Source organism: Macaca nemestrina, chromosome 8, assembly GCF_043159975.1.
Source record: "Macaca nemestrina isolate mMacNem1 chromosome 8, mMacNem.hap1, whole genome shotgun sequence".
NCBI lineage: Eukaryota > Metazoa > Chordata > Mammalia > Primates > Cercopithecidae > Macaca > Macaca nemestrina.
In genome coordinates, this window is record NC_092132.1 from 54,032,582 (window position 1) to 54,060,018 (window position 27,437).

The following is a 27,437-nucleotide window of genomic DNA, read 5'->3' on the forward strand; positions in this document are numbered from 1 at the left end:
AATCATTGTCCTTCAATATTTCCTTACTCTTCATAGCATCATCCTCCATCTCAAAACCATTTCATGACCAGGCAGAATCATCACCTCTATGTAGAAGCTGTGCATTGAACTCCGCTGGGCAAAAGTTGACAGGAATGACAGGAAGCAGCAAAACTCTTCTCTTTTTTCTTTTTTTTTTCTTTTTTTTTTTTTAGATAAGGTCTCACTCTGTCACCCAGGCTGGAGTACAGTGGCATGACCATGTCTCACTGCAACCTCCACCCCCCAGGTTCAAGTGATCCTCCCATTTTAGCCTCCTGAATAGCTGCGACTACAGACAAATGCCTGGCTCTTTTTATATTTATTTATTTATTTATTTATTTATTTATTTAGTAGAGACAGGATCTCACTGTGCTACCTAAGCTGGTTTCAAAATCTTGGGCTCAAACAATCCTCCTGCCCTGGCCTCCCAAAGTACTGGAATTACAGGTGTGAGCCACTACACCTGGCCTCTTCTAACTCCTGATACTTCAATAATGAGTGTTCTTCCTTTGCCAGAGAGATTTCAGAAGATGACCCACACTTTGGCTTAATGCAACTGTGTAAACTCTGTCATAGAAACTGCAAAAAGTAAAATTTACCATTTTGAAAGTAATGCTAAATTACATTCACAAGTATAAGCACTAGAAAATGGAAACAAAAGAGGCCATGCTGATATAACCTCTTAATGTGTTAATTACAATATTTAGGCCAGGTCTTAAAATTCTTGTTGGCAAGCCCAGTGCAGTAGCTCACACCTGTAATCCCAGCACTTTGGGAGGTCGAGGCAGGAGGCTCATGTGAGCCAAGAAGTTTAAGACAAGCCTGGGCAACGTGTGAAACCATGTCTCCTAAAAAACAAAACAAAACAAAACAAAATTAGTGTTGAGTGTGGCAGCGAGTTCCTGTAGTACCAGTTACTTAGGAGGCTGAGGTGAAAGGATGATTTGAGCCCAGGAGGTAGAGGTTGCAGTAAGCTGTGGTCACACTACTGCATGCCAACCTGGGTGACAGAGTGAGACCCTGTCTCAAAATATACATATATATATTGTTGGCAAATGAGATTAACTGTTAAAGAAATCAGAGGGAAGGATAACAATGAGATCTCCTTTTATCAAGAGGTCACAGTGATGAAAATGAGAAATATAAAGTGATATCTGGCACCACTAGAGCATAAATTGCAAAATATACTATTTCTTTATTTTGATCATAATACAATAACCCCTTGGCCAAAAGCAATAATGCTCTGAACCTGAATTACAGTGGATTTTCCTGGGCTCAAATCTGAAAATTTGAACCTATATTGTGATCCAAGTTCTACCATATCCTAGGTTTATGATCACAGAAAACCTACTGAAATTCTCCAAGCCTCATTATCATCTATAAATTATTAGAGTTAATTTTGCCTTATTTTGTAGAGTTGTGTAAGGTGAATGTCAAATAATATATGCAAGGGCTTCGAAACTTATAAAATGCTTAACCTATGATGTAGGAAGAACAACAGGGGACGTCATACGTATTTACCTTGTATGGAAAACCAGTCACCAGTTTCGAAAACGTAGAAAGGGCCACACTACATTTTCTAACTCTGTAAAACTTAAAAGAGTCTAATGCAGAAGGAAATGTATTTAAATTGTTTACAGTTTAGCAGCCACCTTTTACTCAATACATAACAAAGAAAAGAATATGGGGTGCCAATGTGGATTTCAGGCAATCTGTTACTGCCAACTCAGGATGCAAAGCAGCAGCTTCTGCTACTAACAATTTTTTAGTGACTGTATTTGTCAAAGAGAGATGTTCTGAGGGAAATACCCAAGCAATCAATTGTGTTGGCACAAGTGGAACATGGTGATTTTTTTTTTTTTTTTTTGCAACTTTTGATCTGTGGTCAGTTGGTTTTCATCCTGAAAACACAATCAGCTATGAAAAACATTGAACCAATTATTCCCAATTTCTCTACTAATAAGTTAGTTCCAACTTATGACATTGACTCTTACAAGCCACGAGGATGAAATTAGCATATTACTGAGGTATGATGAAAACCAGAGTTGAATTTTCATTTAGGCCAAATGTAGAATACAAGTCTGTGAAGTGGCGAAACCAGTGTGCGTACATGGAATTTATGCATACTTGGAATGTTGGAAAATTTGCATCAGTATGCCAAGTAATCTTGAGGACTTGTATAGACCATCATCATTTTACCTTCTGTTTTCCACTCGTTTCCTAAACTCCAGTGCCTACTGAGAGGGTTAAATAATTTGCCCTGCCTGGGAAACAAAGTTTACCTAACCTTAACTGGTCACCTACCATACCGCGTCAAGCTAAACCACCATCTTCTAGTAGTAGCTTCTTTGTCATTTCCACAATTTAAAAGTTACAAACAAAAGAGTCCAGAAGAAGTTCAAGATATAAAAAGAGTTCAACCATTTCAAGTATTAAAAAACATGGGAACCTACTTGCTATGCAAATGAGAAAAGATGAATTATGCTCTTTTAAAATATCTAAAGACTCAAAATATATAGAATGTATATTGTAACATTCTACTTGTATACATCATTATACTTTAAAAAAAATCCTCCTACCAAAAGATAAATCTTTAACATGGAGAGTTCTTGACTCTGAAAGGTCAAGTTCCTTAAAGACCTCATTTCTGATACAAACCACTGGGCATATGAAGGATGATTAAAAACATATGAGGTTTAACTGAGGAGAAATTTCTCTCTTCTGAATGACAAACTTCTTCATTACCCAAGACAATGGCAGACGTGTTAAGAGGGAAGAGGAAGAAGAGAAGTAGTAAAGGAAGGAGAACTAGCGGAGAATGGGGAGGAGAGATTTAAGAACTCCCTCTTTTCCCACCACTCAAATTTTAGTAGCTTATTCACACTGACATTAGGAATCTGGCATACAGAGGCTGGTGTACACAGCTCAAAGGTCACAAGTACACAAGCAACACAAGCTTTGCAAGAGGGGCACATAGATTGAACCATGTTTATCTTCAAACTGAAGTATGTGAAATGGGGCTTTCCTAGAATCTTGTGCTTGGAGACCCAGTATTTAAATTTGATATCAATTTAAAAATCAAGGATTTTTAAAGCTAATTACTTAATAAACAGCCACATCATCTCCTTTTACCAGTAATATGGATGATAATATTTCTAATCTAGCTAGCCAACTCCCAAAAACCTGGCCATGCAATATTTCATGAGGAAATTAATTTCATATAGTATAGTTCAGCTATTTGTAGTAATGCTGTTGTTGCGGGCTAATGCTGAAATCCTCTGACATACATTATCAAGATTCACTAGCATGATACTATTTGGTAATGCTTCTGTAAACACCATGTGTTCCACATTAATTGAATGTATCTCAGATTTCAGGCCAATTTTTTTTTTGCAAGTAGCCTTCAAATATTTTAAAATAACAAAGAGTATGTAGGAAACAATTATATTAGCCAAGTGAATAGCATATAGAATGCATTTTAGGTTATGTTGGTTTGTCTGGTATCTGGCTTTTACATTATACCAAATCACTTATTGGTCCATTCAATCAATATTTATCGAATACCTACTAAGAGTTAGGCACAGCACTGTTGTAGAATACACAGCTTCTCACGATACAGTTCACATCCTAAAAGACTGTATAAAGAGACGTGAAATGATGATGTTGGTAAAGGGGACTGTTAACTAGGACCATGAAGAAGAATGATATAGGTGACTGGATGAAAAGTTGTTCGGGTGGGGCCTGAAATGTTAAAGAGCCCTGTGTTGTATGCTGAGTAATATATTCAGGTTTGGGGGAAAGAGTTAAATTGCTGATGACATTAGGAAAACAATTCAGTCCTATTTGGAGATATGGGTGAAAAAACCTCTATGTGACCAGAGGTCTTGAGAAGAACAAAGCTGAAGTATTCATACTTTCTGATTTCAAAACTTACTAAAAAAGCTATAGTAATCAAAGCAGTGTGGTACTGGCACAAAAAGATATATAGACCAATAGAATAAAATAGCCCAGAAATAACCCCATGCATACATGGTCACATGATTTTTGGCAAGCGTACAAGACCATTCAATGAAGGAAAGGACAGTCTTTTCAACAAATGGTGCAGGGAAAATTGTATATGCATATGCAAATGAATGAAGTTGGACCCTTACCAAACACCATATACAAAAATTAATCAAAATGGTTCAGAGATCTAAATATGAGACCTGAAATTATAAAATTCTTAGAAGAAAACATGGAGCAAAAGCATCACAACATCGGATTAGGCAGTGCTATTTTTAATATGACATGAAAAGCATGGGCACCAAAAACTAAACAAATTGGGCTTCATGAAAACTTTAAAAATCTGTGCTTCTAAAGACACCATCAACAGAATAAAAAGGAAACCCACAAAATGGGAGAAAATATTTGCAAATCATATATCTGATAAGTGTTAATATCTAGAATAGACAACTCCCAAAACTCAACAAAAACAAATATCTGATTCAAAAACGGGCAAAGGATGTGTATAGACATCTCTCCAAAGAAGGTATACAAATGTCTAATAAGTACATGAAAAGATGTTCAACATCACTTATCATTAAGAAAATGCAAATCAAAACTACAATGAGAGAGCACCTCACATCCATTAGGATGACTACTATCACTCTCTCTCTCACACACACACACACACACATACATACACACATACACACACAGAAAGTAAGTTTTGGCAAGTATATGTAGGAATTGCAACACTTGTGTTCTGTTGCTGGGAATGTAAAATGGTATAGCCAATACAAAAAGCAGTATGATGGTTCCTCAAAATATCAAAAACAGAATTACCGTATGGTCCAACAATTCCATTTGGGGGTATACATGCAAAAGAAACATTGAAAGCAAGATCTCAAAGACATATGTTTACACTGATATTTATAGCAGCATTATTCAGAGTAGCTACAGTGGACACCCAAGTGTCCATCAATGGATGAATGGATAAATAAAATGTAGTATATAAAAACAATAAAATATTATTCAACCTTATAAAGGAAGGAAATACCAAAAATGTAACAACATGGATGAACCTTGAGGACATTATGCTAAATGAAATAAGCCAGTCTCAAAATGGCAAATACTGTATGATTCCACTTACATGAAATACTTAGAGTCATCAAAATCACAGAGAAATAAAATAGAATGGTGGTTTCCAAGGGCTAGAGGAAGTGAGGAATGGGAGTTATTATCTAATGAGTATAGAGTTTCAGTTTTACAAGTTGAAAAAAGTTATGGAGACATATGTGTAAAAGAAAAATAAAAACTTGGGACCTCAAATCTATCAGCCAAAAGGAAAAGAAATAAGCTGAAAGCTGAGTCATGCAAGAAATGCCTTTCCTTTTGTTACTAAGCAGATAGCTTCAGATAAAGGTTAAATATCTCCACAGGTAGCCACTCTATGTTTACCTTATCTTATGTAAGGTGCTGATATACTGAGGGCAAGAGGAATACATAGTTAATAATTCCCCTATCTGCTCCTATTCCCTTGCTACATTTGGATTACCACATCCTCCCTCTTCCTCCTCCGGCCTGCTTTTCCCCTTTAAATATTGAAGCCCATAGAATCCTTTGGAGAAAAGCACAGACCACAGACCATTTTTTTGTGACGCCATGTTCGTTTCCGCTGGGCATGTCCTTAACCTTGGCAAAATAAACTTCTAAATTGATTGAGAACTGTCTCAGATACTACTTGGTTTACAAGTGGTGGAGGTGGTTGGTGGTTACATAACCTTGTAAATGTATTTAATACGGCTGAATTAGATACTTAAAAATGGCTAAGATGGTAAATTTTGTGCTTGTGTATTTTTCTACATTTATATATATGTATGTGCGTGTATGTATATATGTAATCATTTAGGAGGTCAGGAGTTCTCAGAATGGAATGTAGAATATGATAAAGAATCTAATTGACAATGATTATGCAACAACCTCACTGAAATGGGCTGCAAAAGAATGTGCTAAAATAAATAATTTTGAAAATGACTAGAGTCTGGAAGACTGAAGGCAAAAAGAAACACTAGACTCTAACTGCTGAAGTTGTTTCCCATGGGGATAGGGGTTAATAATTCTGAAACCACTGTTGCAGCAAATCCATATGGGTATAGCTCTGCAGCAACCTCAACTCTTGCTTCCTCGGAAGAAAGAATTCAACTGAGGAGCATAAGGCAGAAGGAGGGACTGAGACAATTTTACAGCAGGAGTGAAAGTTTATTAGAAAGCTTTAGAGCAGGAATGGAGAAAAAAAGTAAAGTACACTTAGAAGGGGGCCAAGCAGGCAACTTGAGAGACCAAGTGCACTGTTTGACTTTTTGACTTGGGGTTTTATATGTTGGCATGCTTCTGGGGTCTTGTGTTTCCTTTCCTGTGATCCTTTCCTTGGGGTGGGCTGCCTGCCTGCATGCTGGCCTGCTAGTACTTGGGAGGGGAGCATGCGCAGTATGTTTACTGGAGTCATATGCATGCTCACTTGAGGCGTTCTTCCCTTCCCAGTTGAATTTCCCTGGAAGGTCATATATGAGTTAAACTCTGCCATTTTGCCTCTTAATACACATTCTTTTTTTCTTTTTTTTTTTTTTTTGTACTTTAAGTTCTAGGGTACAAGTGCACAACATGCAGGTTTGTTACATATGTACACATGTGCCATGTTGGTGTGCTGCACCCATTAACTTGTCATTTACATTAGGTATATCTCCCAATGCTATCCCTCCCCCCTCCTCCAACCCCACAACAGGCCGCAGTGTGTGATGTTCCCCTTCCTGTGTCCAAGTGTTCTCATTGTTCAATTCCCACCTATGGGTGAGAACATGTGGTGTTTGGTTTTTTGTCCTTGTGATAGTTTGCTGAGAATGATGGTTTTCACCTTCATCCATGTCCCTACAAAGGACCTGAACTCATCCTTTTTATGGCTGCATAGTATTCCATGGTGTATATGTGCCACATTTTCTTAATCCAGTCTATCATTGTTGGACATTTGGGTTGGTTCCAAGTCTTTGCTATTGTGAATAGTGCTGCAATAAACGTACGTGTGCATGTGTCTTTATAGCAGCATGATTTATAATCCTTTGGGTATATACCCAGTAATGCACATTCTTGAGCCCACTTGCTTAACTCTTGAGATCTTATTGGGAAGCTGTCCTCACCCCCTTATTTCGTTTTAACATTCTTCTAAATCTAATAACTCGATTTGTCTCCTCTTGCTTTCAGGCCATCAAGCTCCAGATCCTCAGTGAGGGATGCCATCCTGCCAAATCACCCTTCTGCAGGGGACCCATAAACTGCCCATCAGTGGGACACAACAGAGGAAATGTCCTGTCCCTGTGCCCCTTGGACTTGGCAGGATACCACTTTCAACAACCAATAGAGTCAACCCTGCCTTGACAGCTAGCAAAAGGCCAAGATCCATAGAACCACCGGATTTTTCTCCGTTTTCTCCAAAAAAATTGGGGTCTTGGACCCTTATGAGGGGAAATGTTATAGTAGGTAGCTAGTCAGACATGAGCAGGGCAGTAGAGGGCCCCCCTCCGCCCCAACCTGGAATGTCAGGCGACCATCAAGTGGTGGTCAGGCAGTTGTTAAACCGTTTCTCTAAAATAATAATTGGTCCCAGCCAGCACCAGGAAAAGGAAGTCTCCCAATAGATAGAAGCACCTGACACTGGTTATCAGCAGCTTCTCACTAAGATCTTAAGAGTTGGGTAAGTGGGCCTAACCATGCATATTAGAGGCAAAATGGCAGAGTTTAACTGGCTTATGACTTCCTAGGGACATTTGCGTGGGAAGGGAAAAACACCTCAAGTGAGCATGCGTATGACTCCAGTAAACACACTGCACATGCTCCCCTCCCAACCAACTGCTAGCAGGCCACCATGCATGCAGACAGCCCACCTCAAGGGAAAAATCAGGGGATAGGGAACACAAGACCCCGGAAGCATGCCAACATATAAAACCCCAAGTCAAAAGGTCAAATAGTGCACTTGGTCTCTCAAGTGGCCCGCTTGACCCTCTCCCATGTGTACTTGATTTTCTTTTTGTTTATGCTCTAAAACTTGGCTTGGTCTCTCCTTCTGCCTTATGCATCTCAGTTGAATTATTTCCTCTGAGAAGGCAAGAATTGAAGTTGCTACAGAACTGTACCCACACAGATCCACCACCGGCAAATATACTGGAATTGCAATATATATAATATTGCAATATATTATTATATATTTTATATAATGGAATTGCTAACTTAAGCAAATGGATGGTGAGTGGTGGGAGCCAGGTTCTCACTGCTGGAGGGGGAGATTTCAGACAAACAAGGCCATAAAGCTAGAATGATCATCGTGGTAATGCATTAGGGTTGGAGACGTAAGTATATACTCATGTTTAACTTAATATAGGCATAGATGGATACATAAACACATATAGATATGATTACATACATATAAATTATACATAATATAATTAATATACATAACATATATTTTATTATGATCTCAAGAGTTGGGCGAGTGGGTTTAAGCATGTGTATTAAGAGGCAAAATTACTGGAATTCTGCACAGATTTGCCTTATAAGATTTGCTGTATAATTAAACATAATTATATTATGCTTAATATACATAAAAATATTTCTTTGCTCTGTCAGATAAAAAGCCTTAGATGCAACAACACCCCGGTAGCAATGAACATACCTACCATCTAAATCTTAAAGTCTAACAACTTTCTCTAATAAAACAGAGATCCTTAGAGAAATGGCTGATTCTAGGACTGAGCAGGGCATATATAATACGAACCTGGATTATCTTGTAGTACCAGAAAGGAAGGAAGTGTTAAACAAGTAAATAAACAAATAAGGGTGTCAAGGCCAGACACAGAGCCAACTGAAAGAACTCCCAATGTCCAAAGCCAGGACAATTTGAAGAGCAAAATAAATAAAGTAGTATTGGATTATAACCAAAGAACAGAACAAATATCCTAGAGTCCATACTAATATAAATGATTGACTAAATAAATAAATAAATAGGGGAGAATAGGCAAATCTGTTCAGAATTCCAGTAATTTATGCAGACAATACCCACTCATTAACTCCCCACTTGACATAACCTCCACTCCTTAAGTGTGGGCTATTCATAATGACTTATTTCCACAGAATACAGTATGGAAAGGGAGAAAATAGAGTAACTGACAAGCAGTACCTCAGCCAGGTGATCAAGTTAACATCAACAATGATAAGTGTTGTTATAGTTTATGATGTGGTGAGACTGTCACTTGTTTAATGAGAGTAGAGTTTCAGTTTTACAAGATGAAAAGAGTTGTACAGATGGATGATGGTGATGGCTGCTCAGCATTATGAATGTATTCAATGCTACTGAACTACACACTTAAAAATTGTTAAGATGGTAAACTTTATGTTATGTGTATTTTATCACAATTATATGTAGACACACACACACATACACACACACACCTCTTCCTCCTAAAAATATATAAGGCCAATCTAATCATGGTAAAAAACATCAAACATATCCCAATTGAGGGGCATTCTGTAGACCACCTGACCAGTACTCCTCAAAAGTGTCAAGATTATTAAAAATTTTAAAAGTCTCAGTAATGTTCAGTAATGAGGAAACTGAAGAAAGACAGGGCAATTAAATGTAATGTGGTATCTTGGATGGGATCCTGGAACACACAATAAAAGGACATTAGGTAATAATTAACAGCCAGGCATGGTGGCTCCCGCTTATAATCCCAGTGCTTTGGAAGGCCAAGATGAAAGGATGGCTTGAGGCCAGGAGTTTGAGACCAGCCTAGGCAACATAGTGAGACCCCATTTCTACAAAAAAATTTTAAAATTGGCCTAACATTTAAAAAATTGGCATGGCAGGTGCCTATAGTCTTAGCCAGTCATGAGGCTGAGGTGAGAGGGTAACTTGAGCCCTGGAGTTCCAGGTTACTGTGAGTTATGATTGCATCACTGTACTCCAGCCTGAGCAACAGAGTGAGACTCTGTCTCAAAAAAGAAAAAAGAAATAAGGAAATCTGAATACAACATATAGACTTTAGTTAATAACAAAATATAAATCTGGTTCATTAATTGTGACAAATATACCATCCTAATGTAAGATGTTAGTAACAGGGGAAACTCTGTGGGTTATATGTCAATTCTGGGTACTATTTTTGTGCTTTGCTGCAAATCTAAAATCATCCTAAGTGAAAGTTACTAAAAATTAAAAAAAGAAAAGAAAACCCCCTCCACCTGTTCCACAGAATCTTCAGGTAAGTCTAAATTTCTCACCAAAGTGTGTGCTATTCACAAAGAGTTCCTGAATCCTGTGTACATCAGCACAGGGAAAAAGAAAGACTCTAGGAAGAGCACCAAACAACTGGGTTTTAGAGATATGGCATGTGTGCAAATAACCACACCAAGACAAAGATATAAACCACACATATAAAAGAGAGAAATAGAAAATGTGCCACTGGATTTCAGAGGGAGAAGGGAATATTGCTGGATAGGATTAAAATTATAAGCTTGACACTTAAGGAAGAAAACCATTAGAAAGCCTTCAAAAAAGAGGGAAGAGTATGAGGATCGAACAGGGCAGCATGGGATATGTTCAGAGCAAGTTTAGAAGGAAGGAAACTAGCCAAAAGTGAGTAACAGAAAATAAAGCAAGACATTTTGAAGTCAGAATATAGTCCACTGTAAAATAGTGAAAAGGGAGTTTTGCAGGAGTGAATGACATCACTTTTCCATACATTCATTAAACACCTGATCTTGCCAAGAACTATGCTGCACACTGACTCAAACATCAGACCTGCACTTTGGTAGGACTGATCTCATGTTAGAATGGCCATTTAAATTGTTAGTATAACAGGAATAGTAAAGGAAAAAGGAAAAAGTCACCTAAACTAGACAGAGCAGGAATGGAGAGCAGAGAGATGAGCCAAGTACACATTACTCCACAAACTGATCATATGTTCAGGAAATGTCTATCTGAATTTTGTGGAATTTATCAGAAATTCACTGGACTTTAGAATCATCTTTATTGGGAATTACATGGTTGAAGGGGCACCATCATCTTTTCAGTTCTCAGAAACTTCAAGAAAAAACTAGCCTCTGATGCTAGATATTATGAAAGTCAGAACTGCTAGGAATGGAAAATTTGACTCCTTCATATTTGTCTAAGAAATATGAGCTAAAGAAAACAATAGTCATAAAGTGGGATGATAGGAAGCATGATATTATTAAAAGACACAGAAGTATAAGGAGTTGTAGAGTTGTGTTTTTGTTTTTCATCAGGTGTGAGAATATTCATAAGAAAAGGTGGGAGATTTTATTGACTAGGTCTCCACACTTGAGCTAGATGGATCCAACAAAATAACCATAAGCAAATTAGAGAAGTATAAGTTTATTACTATTTGTTTATCAAGAACTGTTTTACAATTTAAACAGATACAGACACATTCCCTATCTTCTGGTAAAGGATGAAAAAAACCTCAATTTAATTTTTGTTATTTAACATAGTGATGCCACTAACATTTAACTGACCTTTTTCCTCTTCAATTTAATCAACTCACATTTATTAAGTACCAGCTGTTGGAATTATAGAGACAAATAGTCTCTGTTCTATAGAGACTCACAGTCTAGAAAAGGAGGCAAATGTGTAAAAAGTATTTCCTGGTAAATTGAGAAGCCCTATGAGGTAGGACATGAGCAATGTCTTACAGGAACACTAAGAGGAATCACATATAAGCATGTCCAGAGATCCAGGGAAGGCTTCTCTGAGATGATTATATTTGAGCTGAACCTTGAAAGACACAGAGGAGTCATACAAGTGGCATGAGAATGGGGCCTGGCATGCCTAGAGAATGACAGGCACATAGTTGTGGAGCCAAGAACATTGTCCTGCCACATGGTACATGCCCAGTACCCAGGCTGCCACTATTATTAATGAGGTAAAATATGGGAAAGACCTAGAACAATGCCTGGCCCTAGAAGTAGATGGATTAAGTTTCCTTGCTTCCTTTGTCAACACTAGTTTAGAAATCTGCATAGCAGCAGTTAAGAAAGTGTATATTGGAGTCTGACTCCTACTGTGCTAATTCCTAATTACAAGATACTAAATAAGTCACTCTATTAGTCTGTTCTCACATTGCTGTAAAGAACTACCTGAGACTGGGTAATTTATAAAGAAAAGAGGTTTAGTTGACTCACAGTTCCACAGGCTGTATAGGTAGTATGGCTGAGGAGGTCTCAGGAAACTGACAATCATGGCAAAAGGGCAAAGGGGAAGCAAGCATGTCTTCATATGGTGGCAGGAGAGAGAGAGAATGAAGGATAAGTGCCACACACTTCTGAACAACCAAATCTCATGGGAACTCACTATCACAGGAACAGCAAGGGAGTAATCTGCCCCCATGATCCAATTCCTTCCCACCAGGTTCCTCTCTTAACATTGGGGATTATAATCCAACATGAGATGTGGGTGACAACACAGAGCCAAACTATATCAGTCAGTTTACCTTCAGTATCTCTATCTGTATAATAGGGAATTATTCCTAAATAATTTTTCCTAAAATGTTAATGAGGATTGAATATATGAATACATGTAGTAAGCTTAGAACAGAGCTTGTCAAATACTAGGCTAATAAATATAATTATTTTTGTACATGAGGAAAGTTTTTTATAATTTTAAGAATGTTATAATTCTAACTTAATTAAGTTTATTACTTCTTAGCTTTGCCAGATACAAACACAGGTGGAAAGATTTAGATTAAACAGAGTAATGACTTTCTGCTGTAATGGCTGTAAAACAGTGAAACATCATCAAAAGAGATTTCAGATTGTCCTCCTCCTGCATTACAAAAGAATGAAATTGATGATGTTTCTGAAAAGAGTAAGTATGATGTGTTGAATAGGCAGGATAAACTAGTTTTAGATCCTGCATCCCTTCTATACTCCTGATCCTCTTATTTAAAACATGCAAGAAAATGTTTAGCACAACACCAAAAGTAATTGAAGAATCTCCTATTTAGTTTACAGTTGTCTTTTTATCATCCTTGAAGGAGTAAGACCATGTGTCTCCAGAATGCACTAGTATCATAATACAAGGCTTTGTCACTAAACATCACACCTTGTGTCACCCCACACTTTTACAATTGTTGAATATATGTTTATGACACAAACATATATAACTTACCTAAAAGATAACCAAACCACTACAATATCATTATTCTAGTGAAGGCAGCCTACAGTAATGAACACACCTTTCTCAGTGCAAGAAAAATCAAAAAGACAAACTAGATTTCCCCATGGCAGAAATCTTGTCCTATGGCTCCTTCAGAAAAGTAGAGCTTGAGACAATTTCCAGAGGTGAATGGTCAAGGGACAATCCCAGACCCCTCTCAGCTCCTGGAAAAACAAATATGCAAATTGCTCATCACAGGGAATAATAAAAGCTGCAGGGAAAGGGGAACAATGGTTTTTAAAGTGCATTGGCTTTTATTATGTGTTTGTGTCCCCAGTAGAAATGCTTATGGATATTGGCACTTTAAAATGTTCCACCTTGTCCTGAAATTAACATTTCATTATCGTGAGTGTGCAAGCAATTCCTTTCTTAGCTGCTACTGTTTTTACTGTTTTTAGCTAGAAAAATTTTCTTTTCTATGTGTAAAGTAGTACTAATAGTACAAAACTGCATCAGTTCCACTAAAAGACTTTCTTATGAGACAATGTGCCTTAGAAATAGATGGTAGAACTGGAAACAATAAGATTATCACACCAGTCAATTCAGTCACTGCATTATCAACTGTCAGAAATTGCATGAGTTCTAATCACAAGAGTTCCTACTGTTACAAAACCATGGCAATAAATCTACAATATAAACAGCAATTGAAGTTTTGCTGAGTGAAAGAAACCAGACCAAAAAAAAAAGAGAGAGAGAGAGAGAGGGGGGAAGGGACAGTAAATGCATTTTTGTAAAATTCTAGAAAATGCAAACTAACTCATAGTGACAAAAAGTAGATCAGTGGGTTGCTGTTGGGTGAGGAAGGGAGTTAATGGAATGGGACTACAAAGGTCAAGAAAAAAATTGTGAAATTACAGATATTTTTATTGTCTTGATGATAGGTTCATGAATATATACATATGTCAAAACATCACATTGAACATTCTAAATATGTAGAATTGATCGCATGGCAATTACACCTCAATAACACTGTTTTTAAAAGGTCCACACTCTAACGTACAACACAGAAACTATCACATTACATTATTGTTGTATAAGTGCACTTTGTTTATATTAGCAATAAAAATCAAATGGTAACAGAAAAGAGACAGAAAGTATTTATTTTGTCTGATGACCAATGAGTAAGAGACATTGGATGATCTTATGTTTATGACACAAACATTTATAGCTCACCTAAAAGATAATTAAACCACTACAATACCATTATTCTAGTTAAGGCAGCCTACAGTAATGAACACACCTTTCTCAGTCAGTACAAGAGAAAGATCAAAAAGGCAAAAAGTGAATAATCATAATCAACAAGGAAGAACCTAATAGCTATATACTGATCTTTACACTCTGATAATCAGGGCTATATCTTTTTTCTCAAGTGCTCATGAAACACTCACAAAAAAAAATGAAAAAAAATGATCGTACATTAGGTTACAAGGAAAACATTAGTAAATTAGGTAACATAAACTATTATAAACAACAGTACTCCCTGACTGCAATGAAATAACACTATAAATTATTGACAAAACTGAAAAGCAAAAAGCCTCACCCACCTAAAATTAAAATCTCTTCTCCTAATTTTTGGGTAAAGGAGGAAATACAAACTGAAATCACAGAATTTTTATTCCTAAAAAATATTGAAGCAAAATACCATATATATGAAAATCAACAGAATACATTTCAAACAATTAGCATAGAGAAATTCAGAGCACTAAATGCTTTTATCAATAAAAATGAAAAAAATAAAACAAATAAATTGAATTCCTAGATGGAAAAAGTAGAAAAAGAGCAACAACCAAACAATAAAATAATGGTAAATGGAAGGAAATCATAAAGATAAAAGCAGAGATAGAAATGGGAAAAAAGTCGACCTACTATTTTGAAATCCTGGTTTTCTTTAAAAAGTAACAAAATAGAAAAACCACTAGCTACCTGGATCAAGAACAAAGGAAAAAGCACAAATATAAAAATAGAAAATATCAAAGGGTAAAACATTGAAACAATTTTTTTAAATTACAACAGATGAAAGACCTACATGTAAATAAATTTGAAAAGTTAGAAAAAAATATAATTTTCCAATAAAATAAAGATTTCCAATTCTGGTTGTTTTAGAACTAGGCTGCTTAAACTGACCAATTTTTGTAGAAAAAACTGGAGAAGATCATCAAGAAATTATCTTACAAAAGAGCACCAGGCAACAGATTATTTTAAAGAGGAATTCTACAAAACCTCCAGTACTAGATATTCCAAAAGTGCTATACATGCTTAAAAGCATTGAGAAAGGACATTAAGAAGAAAGTAAAACATTGAGACTTAGACCTGATAAAGAAAGAAAGAAAAGAAAACTACAAGAAAGAAAACTACAGACCAGTACCACTAAAGAAAAATGATGCAAAATACTAAAGAAGAAAATTAATAAAATGAATCCAACACCACATTAAGAATAAAATAGACCGTGACCAGCTGGAATTTATTCTTGCAATTTAAAGTTGTTTCAATATTAGGGATCCCATTAATATAATAAATAATAGTTTAGAGAGAATAAAAGTAAGATTATTTCTATAGATGCTGAAAAAGCTTCAGCAATAGTCAACATTTTTTCTAGTTTCTATTAAAAGCACAAAAATAGAACAGAATTTATAATTTCTTAACATGACGAAACATATAAACTTTATTCGTGAGGACTGCATTATAATTTGTGGAGATGTTAACGGCATTGTAAGTAAACTCATGAAAGGACAAGAATGCCCACTACTTTCACAATTATCTAACTTTATAATAGAGGTTGCAAAACCCAAAGCAATTGGATTAGAGAAATCATCAGTCATATGATTTTGTAATGAAGTAAAAATACCTCTTAAAAAAATTCTAGCAAATTAATGAACAATAAAACTAATTCAAATGCTGAAAGAATTCAGTAAGATATGAGGATACAAATTTAACACACAAAAATCAATAGCTTTCAAAGACAGGAACAATAGCCAGCCAGAGGACATAATGGTAAAGAAAACTCCACTTACAATAGCAACAAAGAAGTTTAAATATGTGGGAATAAATTTGACAAAAATGTGCAAAACCTGTAGGAGGAAAATTTTAAAACACTCTGAAAAACACAAAATTAGATTTGAACAAAATGAAAAGCATCCTCTGTTCTAGGACAGGACAAATCAACATCATAAAGATGTCAGTTTAAGACAATCCCAATAAAAGTATCAGCAAGTTTCTTTTTATACAGCGATGCAAGTTTGTGCTAAAATTCATAAGGAAAACAAACATGCAAGAATAGCCAAGAAGACACACAAAAATTGAAAATACAAAGGTTGACTAGTCCTACCCTACATTAAACCATTCTATAAAGTCTCTGCAAAACAGGGTGCTACTTTCACAAGAATAGACTTAAAGACAGTGGAATAGCAAAGAAAGTCCCAAAATTGATATAAGTACATATGGAAATGACAATGGTGGCATCTTAAGTGATGAAGGTAAAGATGGACTTTTTAATAAACGTTGCTGGCACAACTAGGCAGCAACTTAGAAAAAAATAAAATTACATCCGTATCACACACCATTCACAAGCATAAACTCCACAATGATCGGGAATCTATATATACAAAGAAAAAAAGAACTTAAATCATGGAAGTCTAGAAAAAAAATATGGATGATTTTCTCCGTAAACTCAGTGTCGAAAAAAGCTAACACTGACTCAAAATAATGGGCAATAAAAGAAACGACTGATAAATTTGACTACATAATTTTTTTAATTTGCATAGTAAAATGAAGTCAAAGTACAACTGCCAAATTAGAAGGAAATACTTGCAACATCTGTCACAGAAAAAGGGCTAACATGAGACAGATATAAATAGACAATTCACAAAATTAGCACAAAATGATGTTAAACATATGAAAAGATGTTGAACCTCACTCATAATTAAAGAAATTCAAACTACTTTGAATACTACTTTTCACCTGCTTGACTAAATTTGAAAAGGCTGAGAACACATTCTGTTGGTAAGTCTGAGGCACTCTCATACACTGCTGTGGAAATGTAAACTGACACAACCCCTTTGAAAGGGATTTTAACAATGTCTAACAAAACTGTATTTGTTTTTGTTTTGAATTTACCTTTTGACCCAGTAATCTCATTCTAGGAATTCACCTTGAAGAGATGTTCCTAACAAAATGAAAATCCAGATATATACCTACATAACAGTAATAGGGAAGGGAAGTGACAGTTCTGAGTGTGCCTTTTTTTTTATAGTCCCATCTTGCTATAATAATAATTAAAATTAACAAATGTCAGACTCAGTTTATATTTTAAAATCATTAAATTATTACCTAGCATTATGTTTGCTATTTCTTGGTTTTCAGATTCCTGAATAGATCATTCATTTTTTTAATTATTATTATTATACTTTAAGTTCTAGGGTACATGTGTATAACATGCAGGTTTGTTACATATGTATACTTGTGCCATGTTGGTGTGCTGCACCCATCAACTCGTCAGCACCCACCAACTCGTCATTTACATCAGGTATAACTCCCAATGCAATCCCTCCCCCCTCCCCACTCCCCGTGATAGGCCCCGGTGTGTGATGTTCCTCTTCCTGAGTCCAAGTGATCTCATTGTTCAGTTCCCACCTATGAGTGAGAACAAGCGGTGTTTGGTTTTCTGTTCTTGCGATAGTTTGCTGAGAATGATGGTTTCCAGCTGCATCCATGTCCCTACAAAGGACACAAACTCATCCTTTTTTATGACTGCATAGTATTCCATGGTGTATATGTGCCACATTTTCTTAATCCAGTCTGTCACTGATGGACGTTTGGGTTGATTCCAAGTCTTTGCTATTGTGAATAGTGCCACAATAAACATATGTGTGCATGTGTCTTTATAGCAGCATGATTTATAATCCTTTGGGTATATACCCAGTAATGGGATGGCTGCGTCATATGGTACTTCTAGTTCTAGATCCTTGAGGAATCGCCATACTGTTTTCCATAATGGTTGAACGAGTTTACAATCCCACCAACAGTGTAAAAGTGTTCCTATTTCTCCACATCCTCTCCAGTACCTGTTGTTTCCTGACTTTTTAATGATCGCCATTCTAACTGGTGTGAATGGGAGAAAATTTTTGCAATCTACTCATCTGACAAAGGGCTAATATCTAGAACCTACAAAGAACTCAAACAAATTTACAAGAAAAAAACAAACAACCCCATCAAAAAGTGGGCAAAGGATATTAACAGACATTTCTCAAAAGAAGACATTCATACAGCCAACAGACACATGAAAAAATGCTCATCATCACTGGCCATCAGAGAAATGCAAATCAAAACCACAATGAGATACCAGATCATTCATTTTTTAATTCAACAAGTTTTCTGAGAATCTACCATGTAGAGTTCTATGCTAGGTATAATGATAACTTTAAAATGCATTAAGATAGTATTAATACCATCAAGAACTTTGTTCTTTAAATAATGTCTTACATAGAAAACAAACTAAAATATTATAGACTTACAAAACATTGGAGGAAAAGCAAAAAAAAGGCAAAGAGCAAACTAAAATCAAAAATTTTATATAATGAAGACAGTTTGCTATAAGTATACATTTTAGTTTCACTCCAATTCCTTTATTGTTCTATGCTATTCTTTCTTCTAAAAAATGCGTAAATTAAAATTAAAGAGATAGATATACTAGAATCATTAAAATAATGTTAAAGAATATAAGTCAAGTAAAGAAGTAGAGAAAGGGTTGTGTGTGGGGAAAATTAGACAAATACAAGCTACACTTTATGGGGAGAAACTTACCTGTCAGTTACAAGAAGAGAAAGCAAAAAAAAAAAACAAAAAAACAAAAAAAAACCACACACCCAATAAGTCACAGAGCCCTTATTATGTAATAACAGAAAGCAGATTAGTTCATCAATTGAATGTGTTGCCAGACACCAAAGCCCGTCCAGAACTTACTTCTATAACTTCCTGTAATACAAGAAGCAATAAATATCTTTATGGTGTAAGCCTCCAGTAGGAGGGTTCTCTGTTCCTTGCAGCTGAGAGCATTTCTAACTGTGAATCAGATCAGACATGATTGTTCAGACACTGTAACAATATAATCTTATTAACCTAAATAATTCTGTCAGCTGGATCTTCAGAGGGAAAAAAATCAACCTGAAACCAAATAATATGCAAGCAAAATCAAAACAATACACAAATAAATAAAACAAGGCAAACACACACTTCATATGTTTGTAGAAACTGGATACTTTGATTCAGTGGATTTCAAATCTGATGTAATAAAAGGAAAAATGACTGATCAGCTAAATCCCAAAGATGCAGAACTCTTGAAGTTTCTAGTTGACAATGGAAAGATGAGTTTGGAGGTCAAATAAAGTCCAGCCATCTGCTTAAAATTTGGCTAAAACGTAAGTCACATATCCGAGATCAGAGCTACAGAGGAAGAAAAGCAGATGTTTGATGAAGTTATAAGAGAAAATATGCAACTCTCTGAATCTGATTTTACGTGTAATAAAAGGCCATGAAAACAATATTATTTTTATTATCTTTAATAATATTCTACTTTGCTCTTACAATTCTAGGGAGTTTCCTTTGGGAAAATGAGACATATACTTTTTATGTTAGAATCCTGGCTTTGACTTTTAGATGTTATCATTTTAAGTCATAATCCAAATATACTAGATAATAACAGAATACCTGATGATTGTTTCAAACTTTCAGAAGATGGTTAAAATGAGACTAAGTAGAAGGTTGCTGGGTCTTACTGCTAATTATGTATACTCTTAGATTTTTACTATACTAACATATACCTAAAACTAGTACTACACTATTAAATAACCTAAAACTACTTGTTTCATGCTTTGTAGAGTAAGAGAATATACAACTCTAGTAAAAACCATAAATTCAAAGAGAAATATGAGTGAAAAAATAGAGGGACAGAAAAGAGACACAATATTATCTTTGCAATGTTAATACAAAGATTTTTTTTATTTTAAATGAATAGAAATTAAGGAAAACATATGCAAAATCCAAGGCAATGTATCCATGTTTGATCTACCAGTTCACAGGGCTGATTATTTCTAAGATGGAGATAGATGACAGATCTCAAAGAACCTCATACAGGCCAGGCAAGGAGGAAAAACCACTAAGCCTACCTGTGCAAGCCTCAGAATAGGTTGACATCATCCATGGTTGGAAAAATAAACCGAAAGTTACAGGGTACCCAAGCAACTAGTTTTTATTTTGTGATAGCTCAGATACAAGCCATAGAAAATACTGATTGGTCTACCAGTCTGGTCAGTCTCCTAGGCAAATGAGCTGCCATTCAAATGGTTGGTCTGTTTCTCTCAAGCACTATGAAGACATGAGTTCTTATCCTCATTTCATTTTACATCCTTAATTCCTTTGGCCTTTTCATATAGCTAGAAGGCAATGTAACTCTAAGAATTTTAATGCTTCCTTTCTTCTAGGTCACATGTTTTCTCTTACCATCTAATTCCAGCCAGTCATCAACTATTTTTCTCCCTTCTTGGTATTTACAAGATCTTTGACCTTGTAAATAATGTTACAGTGTAAAATAGAGTCTCCCAACCCAAAACACAGCCACCCAAGAAGTTTATGCACATGTAATTCAGTTGACCATGAGAGAGTAAGCGAAAATGTCTATCAAACAGGCAATTCCATATCTAATATTCAGTGCCTGTCTACATTTATTTTATAGTCACCTCTGGGCTTTCTAATTTTGACGACTGATTAGAAACATCAAATTACATATTCCGATAGTTTGAAGAAATAGACTGTAGCAATCTTGGCAGCAACATGATGCTGGTGGTACAGATCTGAGTCCAGTGACCTCAGATCAGCAAACATATGACATAAACCAAGTACCATTTGTTACTGTGGAGGCAACAACATCATAAAATCTGAAAACTGGAAAGGACACTAGAGATCTGGTGACATCTCCTTCCCATTGCAGGAATTTTTCCTATAACCTTCCCTTATAGTGATGACCTAGTCACTATGTGGACACAGGGATTGCCTCATTTCCTTACAAGGAAGCTCATTTCATTTTCTAAAACATTTTTTAGAAAGTTCATTCTTAAAAGACCAAAAACTGTTCCTGTGTAACTTCAATTTATTGATTCTAGTTCATTCATTCAACCAGCATTTATACAGTAATGACTCTAAACAGCATTTCCATCATGATAAAACACATCAGGCCTTTATCCATCTGGAAAGACAAATTCATGAACAAGAATAAAAATAAAACACCAATTGCCTTCCCTTTGCCGCTGTGTCCCTTTCTTTGTGCTCAAGTGTCAGTATCACTTACCTGAATCACACCTCCCAAGAAGGAAACTGCTACAGCAACGTGGATCCTTTGCATTTCAAAGTCGGATAAGCCCAGCACGCTTGTGTTACTCGGTGTGGTGAGATTCTGGATGTTCTGAGGGACAATCCGTTCCACGGCATTGGCTGATATCAAAGATGTCAAGGCAAAGGTGCCTGAAACCAAGTGGTGTGGGGAATCTTCTGTTAGTAATTCGGTTAAAAGACTCAATAAAAATTGTGGGATTCTGTCATTAAAGTTGAAGCTACATTGTGAAACCAAACAAATCTGTTAGAAACACTTTCCTCTCCTCTGTGCCCTTGCTTCTCCACTCTTCACCTCTCTCCATGGATGAAATAGAAACTTACCTCCACATATGCTTATTCATTCAACCTACAGCCACTCATCTGTTTGCTATTCTCACCTGGCTCAGACATTTTTCCACCTCTCTGCAGACTGGCATAAAGAACGTCCTGGGACAGGAAATAAGATGACAGCCTGGATTTAAATTCAACTCTCAATTTACAAATAATGTAACCTAAAGCACATTACACTGGATATAAATGGTCTCATCCATAAAGTGGGAGTACTAATACCTACATTTCAGGGTCTAAGGGGAGTATAAATGAGATGATAGGTATGAAAACCTCAGTAAATTCAGCCTTTTCCCTGAAATGTTTGCTTCTTCATTCTACCTGTGCAAATCCTACTTGTTTTTCAAGGTCTGGCTCAAATCCCACATATAATAAGGATTCATCCCAGATCTTTCCAACTAGGCTTAATCTTTCCACCCTCTGTGGTCTCATAGCAGAGCATATTTTTATTATCGTGTAACAACATATTGTGGCCCATAAAATAATTAAACATACCATTTCTGTCTACTGTTTTTAGATTAGGCTTGGTGGTATTCCCCAAGAATTGCCATGGCCTTGCACATGTATGGGACGATTTTCAATGTGTTCCCCTGTTCCTGCCAAGAGTTCTGAACCCTTCATCTTGGCACAGCATGCCTGAGAATGCAGCCTTGTGAACATGGAAATGCTGATTCTCTCAAAGAGGGGTTGGCGAATTTGGGTTATAGAAATAAACTGCAGCATTGTGCAAACATTTACTCTCATTACTTCAAGATCTTACTTTGCTTCAGGTCATAAGTGAGACTTCGTGAAAAGGGCCTGTTCAACATGTAGACATCCCAACACAAACCATGCACAAAACAGCATAAGGCAAGTGAGACATGAGTCAAACAGAAACAGGTCTCATTGGAAATTCAACACAGCCAATCCTTGGTTTTACTAGATAAGAGAGGCGGTACCTGCTATGGATTCAGAAAAACACGATGATTGTGGCCTCCAAAAAACTTGGCCTAAAATCCCAGAACTGTCACCTCAATCTTTTTGTCTATTAACAGCATTTCTCACCCAATGGGATTGTTATGAGGCTTAAATAATGTAATATAGCACATATCACAGAAGATGACATGTAGTTAACCCCTGATAAATGGTAGCTATTCATATAATTATTAATAAGACTAAAGTCAGCATGCTCTGTTATGGTCTATATTGTATGCTTTTCTCTGTTCCATAGAGTTGGTGGTACATAAATACAGACAACAGATTGAATAACATTCTCTTAATGAGATAAGTCATTCTCAATAAATCATCAATAAATCATGACCACTGTCCTTATCATAGAGTACTAAATGAAGAGTACATCAAGAAACTAATGTAATACACCTGATTTTTAGAAATAAGATTCTAGCACCCAGGATGGGAAATACCAAGTAGAGAACATTCACCATAGAATCTGGTCTTGATAGGACATATTTCTGAGGGTATGTTACAACACGATGCTCCAGAGATCAAATCAGATACTTCTGAGAGTAAAGGAGTTTGTCTTTTGGTGTTTAAATCTCCTAGAGCACAGAGCAAAATGTTTTGTACAAAAGCCACTGAACAAATGACTACAGAATTTTTTAAAAACATATAGACGAGTTAATTTTTTATTTTAGACCTGTTTTTCCTGGGATTTGGAGGAAGATGGGAGGGAATCAAATGGTAAAAGAGAAAGCCATCTAAAAGGCTTTGTTAGGTGAACAAAAGGAAGTTTCATCTGTGTGTGAGTCAATTTCAAGAACACCTCCAGACAGAGGACTTGCCAGCAATGGGTACAGCAATGGCGAGGACATGTCCACACCAGTATGGACATGGGAGTACTGCCTCTTCAGCAAGGATAATGCTTTGCTGTTTCTGAGGTAGTGAAGGACAATCAAGGGAAGTGGGACTGCCAGTGAATATGTGTGGCTGTTGTGGATGACATTCTATATTATCTATATACAGGTCTCCCCTTTGTCTTTGTCTCCTCCCTACTAATTCTCTATTCTTGCCTCATTTGCTCAACTTTTTACCCTGGTTAGGCTTTCAGCCAATTAGTGGTACCCTCATATACCACTACTTCTACCAGATAGCTCAATAGTACTGTGGGTCACAGGGTCTCATAGGAAGTGACTATGAGCCCTAGAGTTAAACAGACCCAAGTTCGAATCCCAGTTCTACTTAATATGAACCTGTGATCCTGGTCAAGTTACCCAACCTCTCTCAGCTTCCTTATTTGTAAAATGATGATAAAATAGCTAGTTACAAAATTTTGGTAGAGAATAAATGAGATTTTGTATTTTAAAAAACACTACCCCAAGTCTTATCATACTGTAATCCATCAGTAAATAACTGTTTATTTTTTTCTTCTGAAAAGTACCTTATACAGTCTTCACAATAGCCTCTCTAAATTGTTAAATTTTGCTCTTTAAATAAATTTCCCTAATTTAGTAAGATTATCCTACCAATTGTCACATATTGGTTCTGTACAGTAATGCTGTTTCCATTGGATTAATATCCAGATTTTTGACTCTTGTGTATTTATTCCAATATATCTTCTTTGCAAGCCACAAAAAGTAATCAATGGATTTATTCCTTTTTTTAAAAAAAACCATTTTACATTAAAATAAGAAAGTTCACATTGTTGAGCAAAACATCATGTTTCACATCTTTATACTCTGATTTTATGAATAGTTTACTTTTAAAGATGTCTTTAACATAATTTATTATTGTATTTAGTAAGTCAGCATTGCATTCCAGCCACCTAAATTGAAGGCAAAATCCCAAATAAAGCGATTCTTCTTCAAGAAAGTGACATCAATATCTTAATAATACTGTGGAAGTGGGATGCATATGCATCAAAATTAAATTATTTAAAAGAGAAGTATGTTCTGTATATTAATTTGCAGGAACTTATTGGTGACACTCAGTCCATATGTCCAAGATTTAAAGGAACGTTAAAAAATAATTAGTTTGTCTATTTTCCCTGATGTATATATGTTGCAAAATAAGGGAAAATTATCATTTATTTTTTAGTGACCCAAAGAATCCTAAATACTGGGATAAAAAACAAACAAGAAGGTCTAACTGGCTGTCTTTGGTGAAGTACAAATGCGGAAATAAAATGTCTTTAGCATTATTGTGTCGTAGCCCATTCGACTTAACAGAAGGGAAATCAGAATTAGTCTCTGGCTTTAATGTTGAATGACTACAGTTAAGGCTGTAAATTTTGTATATTTTGAAATGCATATTATTTATCAAGTAGACCATAAGATTCTGATAGCTGTTCATAATTTGTTAAATACAGACTCTTATGTAAATGGTAATTTCAAAATAATGCATGAAATATCTGTAAAATGTTTACACTGATTTCTTAGGACATAGAACATTTTGTGTAAGTGTGTATTTAAGTATGTTCAAATTGTGTATTTTTGTTTTCTTAAAGCAATTACATTGTATTGGACAAACTTGTTTTGCCTTTTTCTTTTATCTTGGGTTTCACAGAGAAAATGTTTTTACAGGTCAGTATTAAAACAATCTTTTTTATTGCTAAGAATATACATATTTAAATGTTTTCAAAAATGAAAACAAATTGTTAGGAAATTAGGGAACAAGATAATTGAAAAAATAGGCTTTAATAATTTATAATTAATTATTGTGCTTTTCTCTTTTTTGCACCAATACAAAAGAAAAGCTTATTCTTGAACAGTGGGTTGTAAAGTTAAAAGCTTGTGCTTTAGATTTGGTCACACCTGGGTTGTAATCCATGCACCTGTGACTTTTAATCTGTGATCTCACAGAAACTTTCTGAATTTTAGTGTTTTCTTTTCATCTGCAATGTAAAGGTAATAATCTCTATTTAAAAGGCTTCTGCTAGAACAAAACAAAATAACATATGTAAAGGTCTTAATGAAGCACCTAATAAATAGAACATCCATGGCTCTCAAACTTAAATATATCTACATACACGAATATGCATAAACATATAAATACATATATATACTATAATATGTTACCTACAGATTACATGTATAAATAAAACAGAGACCTTATGAAAATGCTGATTCTGATTCAGTAGGCCTGGCATAGAAATAAAGGCTTTGCACTTTTAACAAGCTCCCACATAATGCTGAACCTACTGGTTCATGAGCCACACTTTAGGCAGCAATGTTGTAAGTGATTGATAAATGTTGGTCCTTCCCTCATAACAAAATTAACTGATCTAAAAAGCCAAATCTACATAAATAAAATGTTATGTTAACAGAAAATATATGTATCAATGTGGTAGGCAGAATTATGACCTCTCAAATATGTTCACATCTTAATCCCCAGAACCTCTGAATGTGTTATGCCATATGGTAAGAGAGAATTAACATTGCAGATAAAATTAAAGTTGCTAAGCAGCTAATCTTAATATAAGAAGAGTATCCTGGATTATGCAGGTGTGCCCAATGTAATCACAAGGGTCCTTTGAACATGGAAAATGAAGGCAAAAAGTCAGAGTCAAAGAGAATTTGAAGATGCAATACTGCTGGCTTTGAAGATGGTTGAACGCTCCATGAGCCAAACAATGCAGGGAGCCTCTAGAAACTAGAAAAGTCAAGAAAATGGATTGCCCTTGAGCCCCCAAGAAAGAAACGCAGCTCTGCTGACCCCTTAGTTTTAATCCTGTGAATATCATTTCAGTCTTCCAAGCTCCAAACTGTAGAATAATACCTGTATTTTGTTTTAAAGACCAAACTTACAGTAATTTGTTACAGCAGCAACAGGAAACTGATACAGTCCATAATGCAAATTGACCATTGAAGAAATGGTCACGAAATGTTATTACTCAGAGGCTGAGATCACATAATCCCCAAATAAATAGAAATGTCTCTATAGATATTTCTAGTTAAAATTATTTTATGATTTCCTAAGTAGTTAAGACTAAGATACCATTTTGTAATAGTAATAGCTAACTTTATTAAATCTTATTATATATCAAGTACTAAATTAGACACTGTATATCAATTATCTAGTCCTTACTATAATCATTAGAATTTGGAAGGTAATTTTACTATCAAGAAAGCTGCAATGGAGCTTAAATTTTTGCCTAAGACCATGTAAATAGCAAACAACAAATAAGGCATGTACCCAGGTTTATCTAATACCAAATCACCATTCATATTTTATTTGGTAATAGAGAGGTAGGTAAGGTAAGAGTTACACCAAGTAAACAGCATTGCATAAACTAGCCTGGAATAAACCTAAAATATCATCATTTAGTCCACATATCAAATACATGTAAAATATTTTTCACTGTTTTTTGAGTAGCTAAATTTTTCTCTCATTTCATTGTAAATTCATAACATTTCTCTTCTTATTTTTATTTTTATTTATTTATTTTTTTGAGACAGAGTCTTACTCTGTCACTCAGCCTGGAGTGCAGTGGCGCTATCTCGGTTCACTGTGA

At 35.6% G+C, this 27,437-nt stretch overlaps 1 protein-coding gene across 3 annotated transcripts in view; it reads right to left on the reverse strand.

The window, feature by feature from the left end:
* The window catches only part of LOC105497269 (solute carrier family 26 member 7), a 143,737-nt gene that overhangs the window by 76,082 nt on the left and 40,218 nt on the right, over positions 1 to 27,437 (reverse strand). For all 3 annotated transcript variants that reach the window (XM_024797730.2, XM_011768276.3, XM_011768275.3), the window contains exon 4: positions 21,618 to 21,790. In XM_024797730.2, the coding sequence (XP_024653498.2) occupies positions 21,618 to 21,790 (173 nt within the window). The remainder of the gene's footprint in view (positions 1 to 21,617; positions 21,791 to 27,437) is intronic.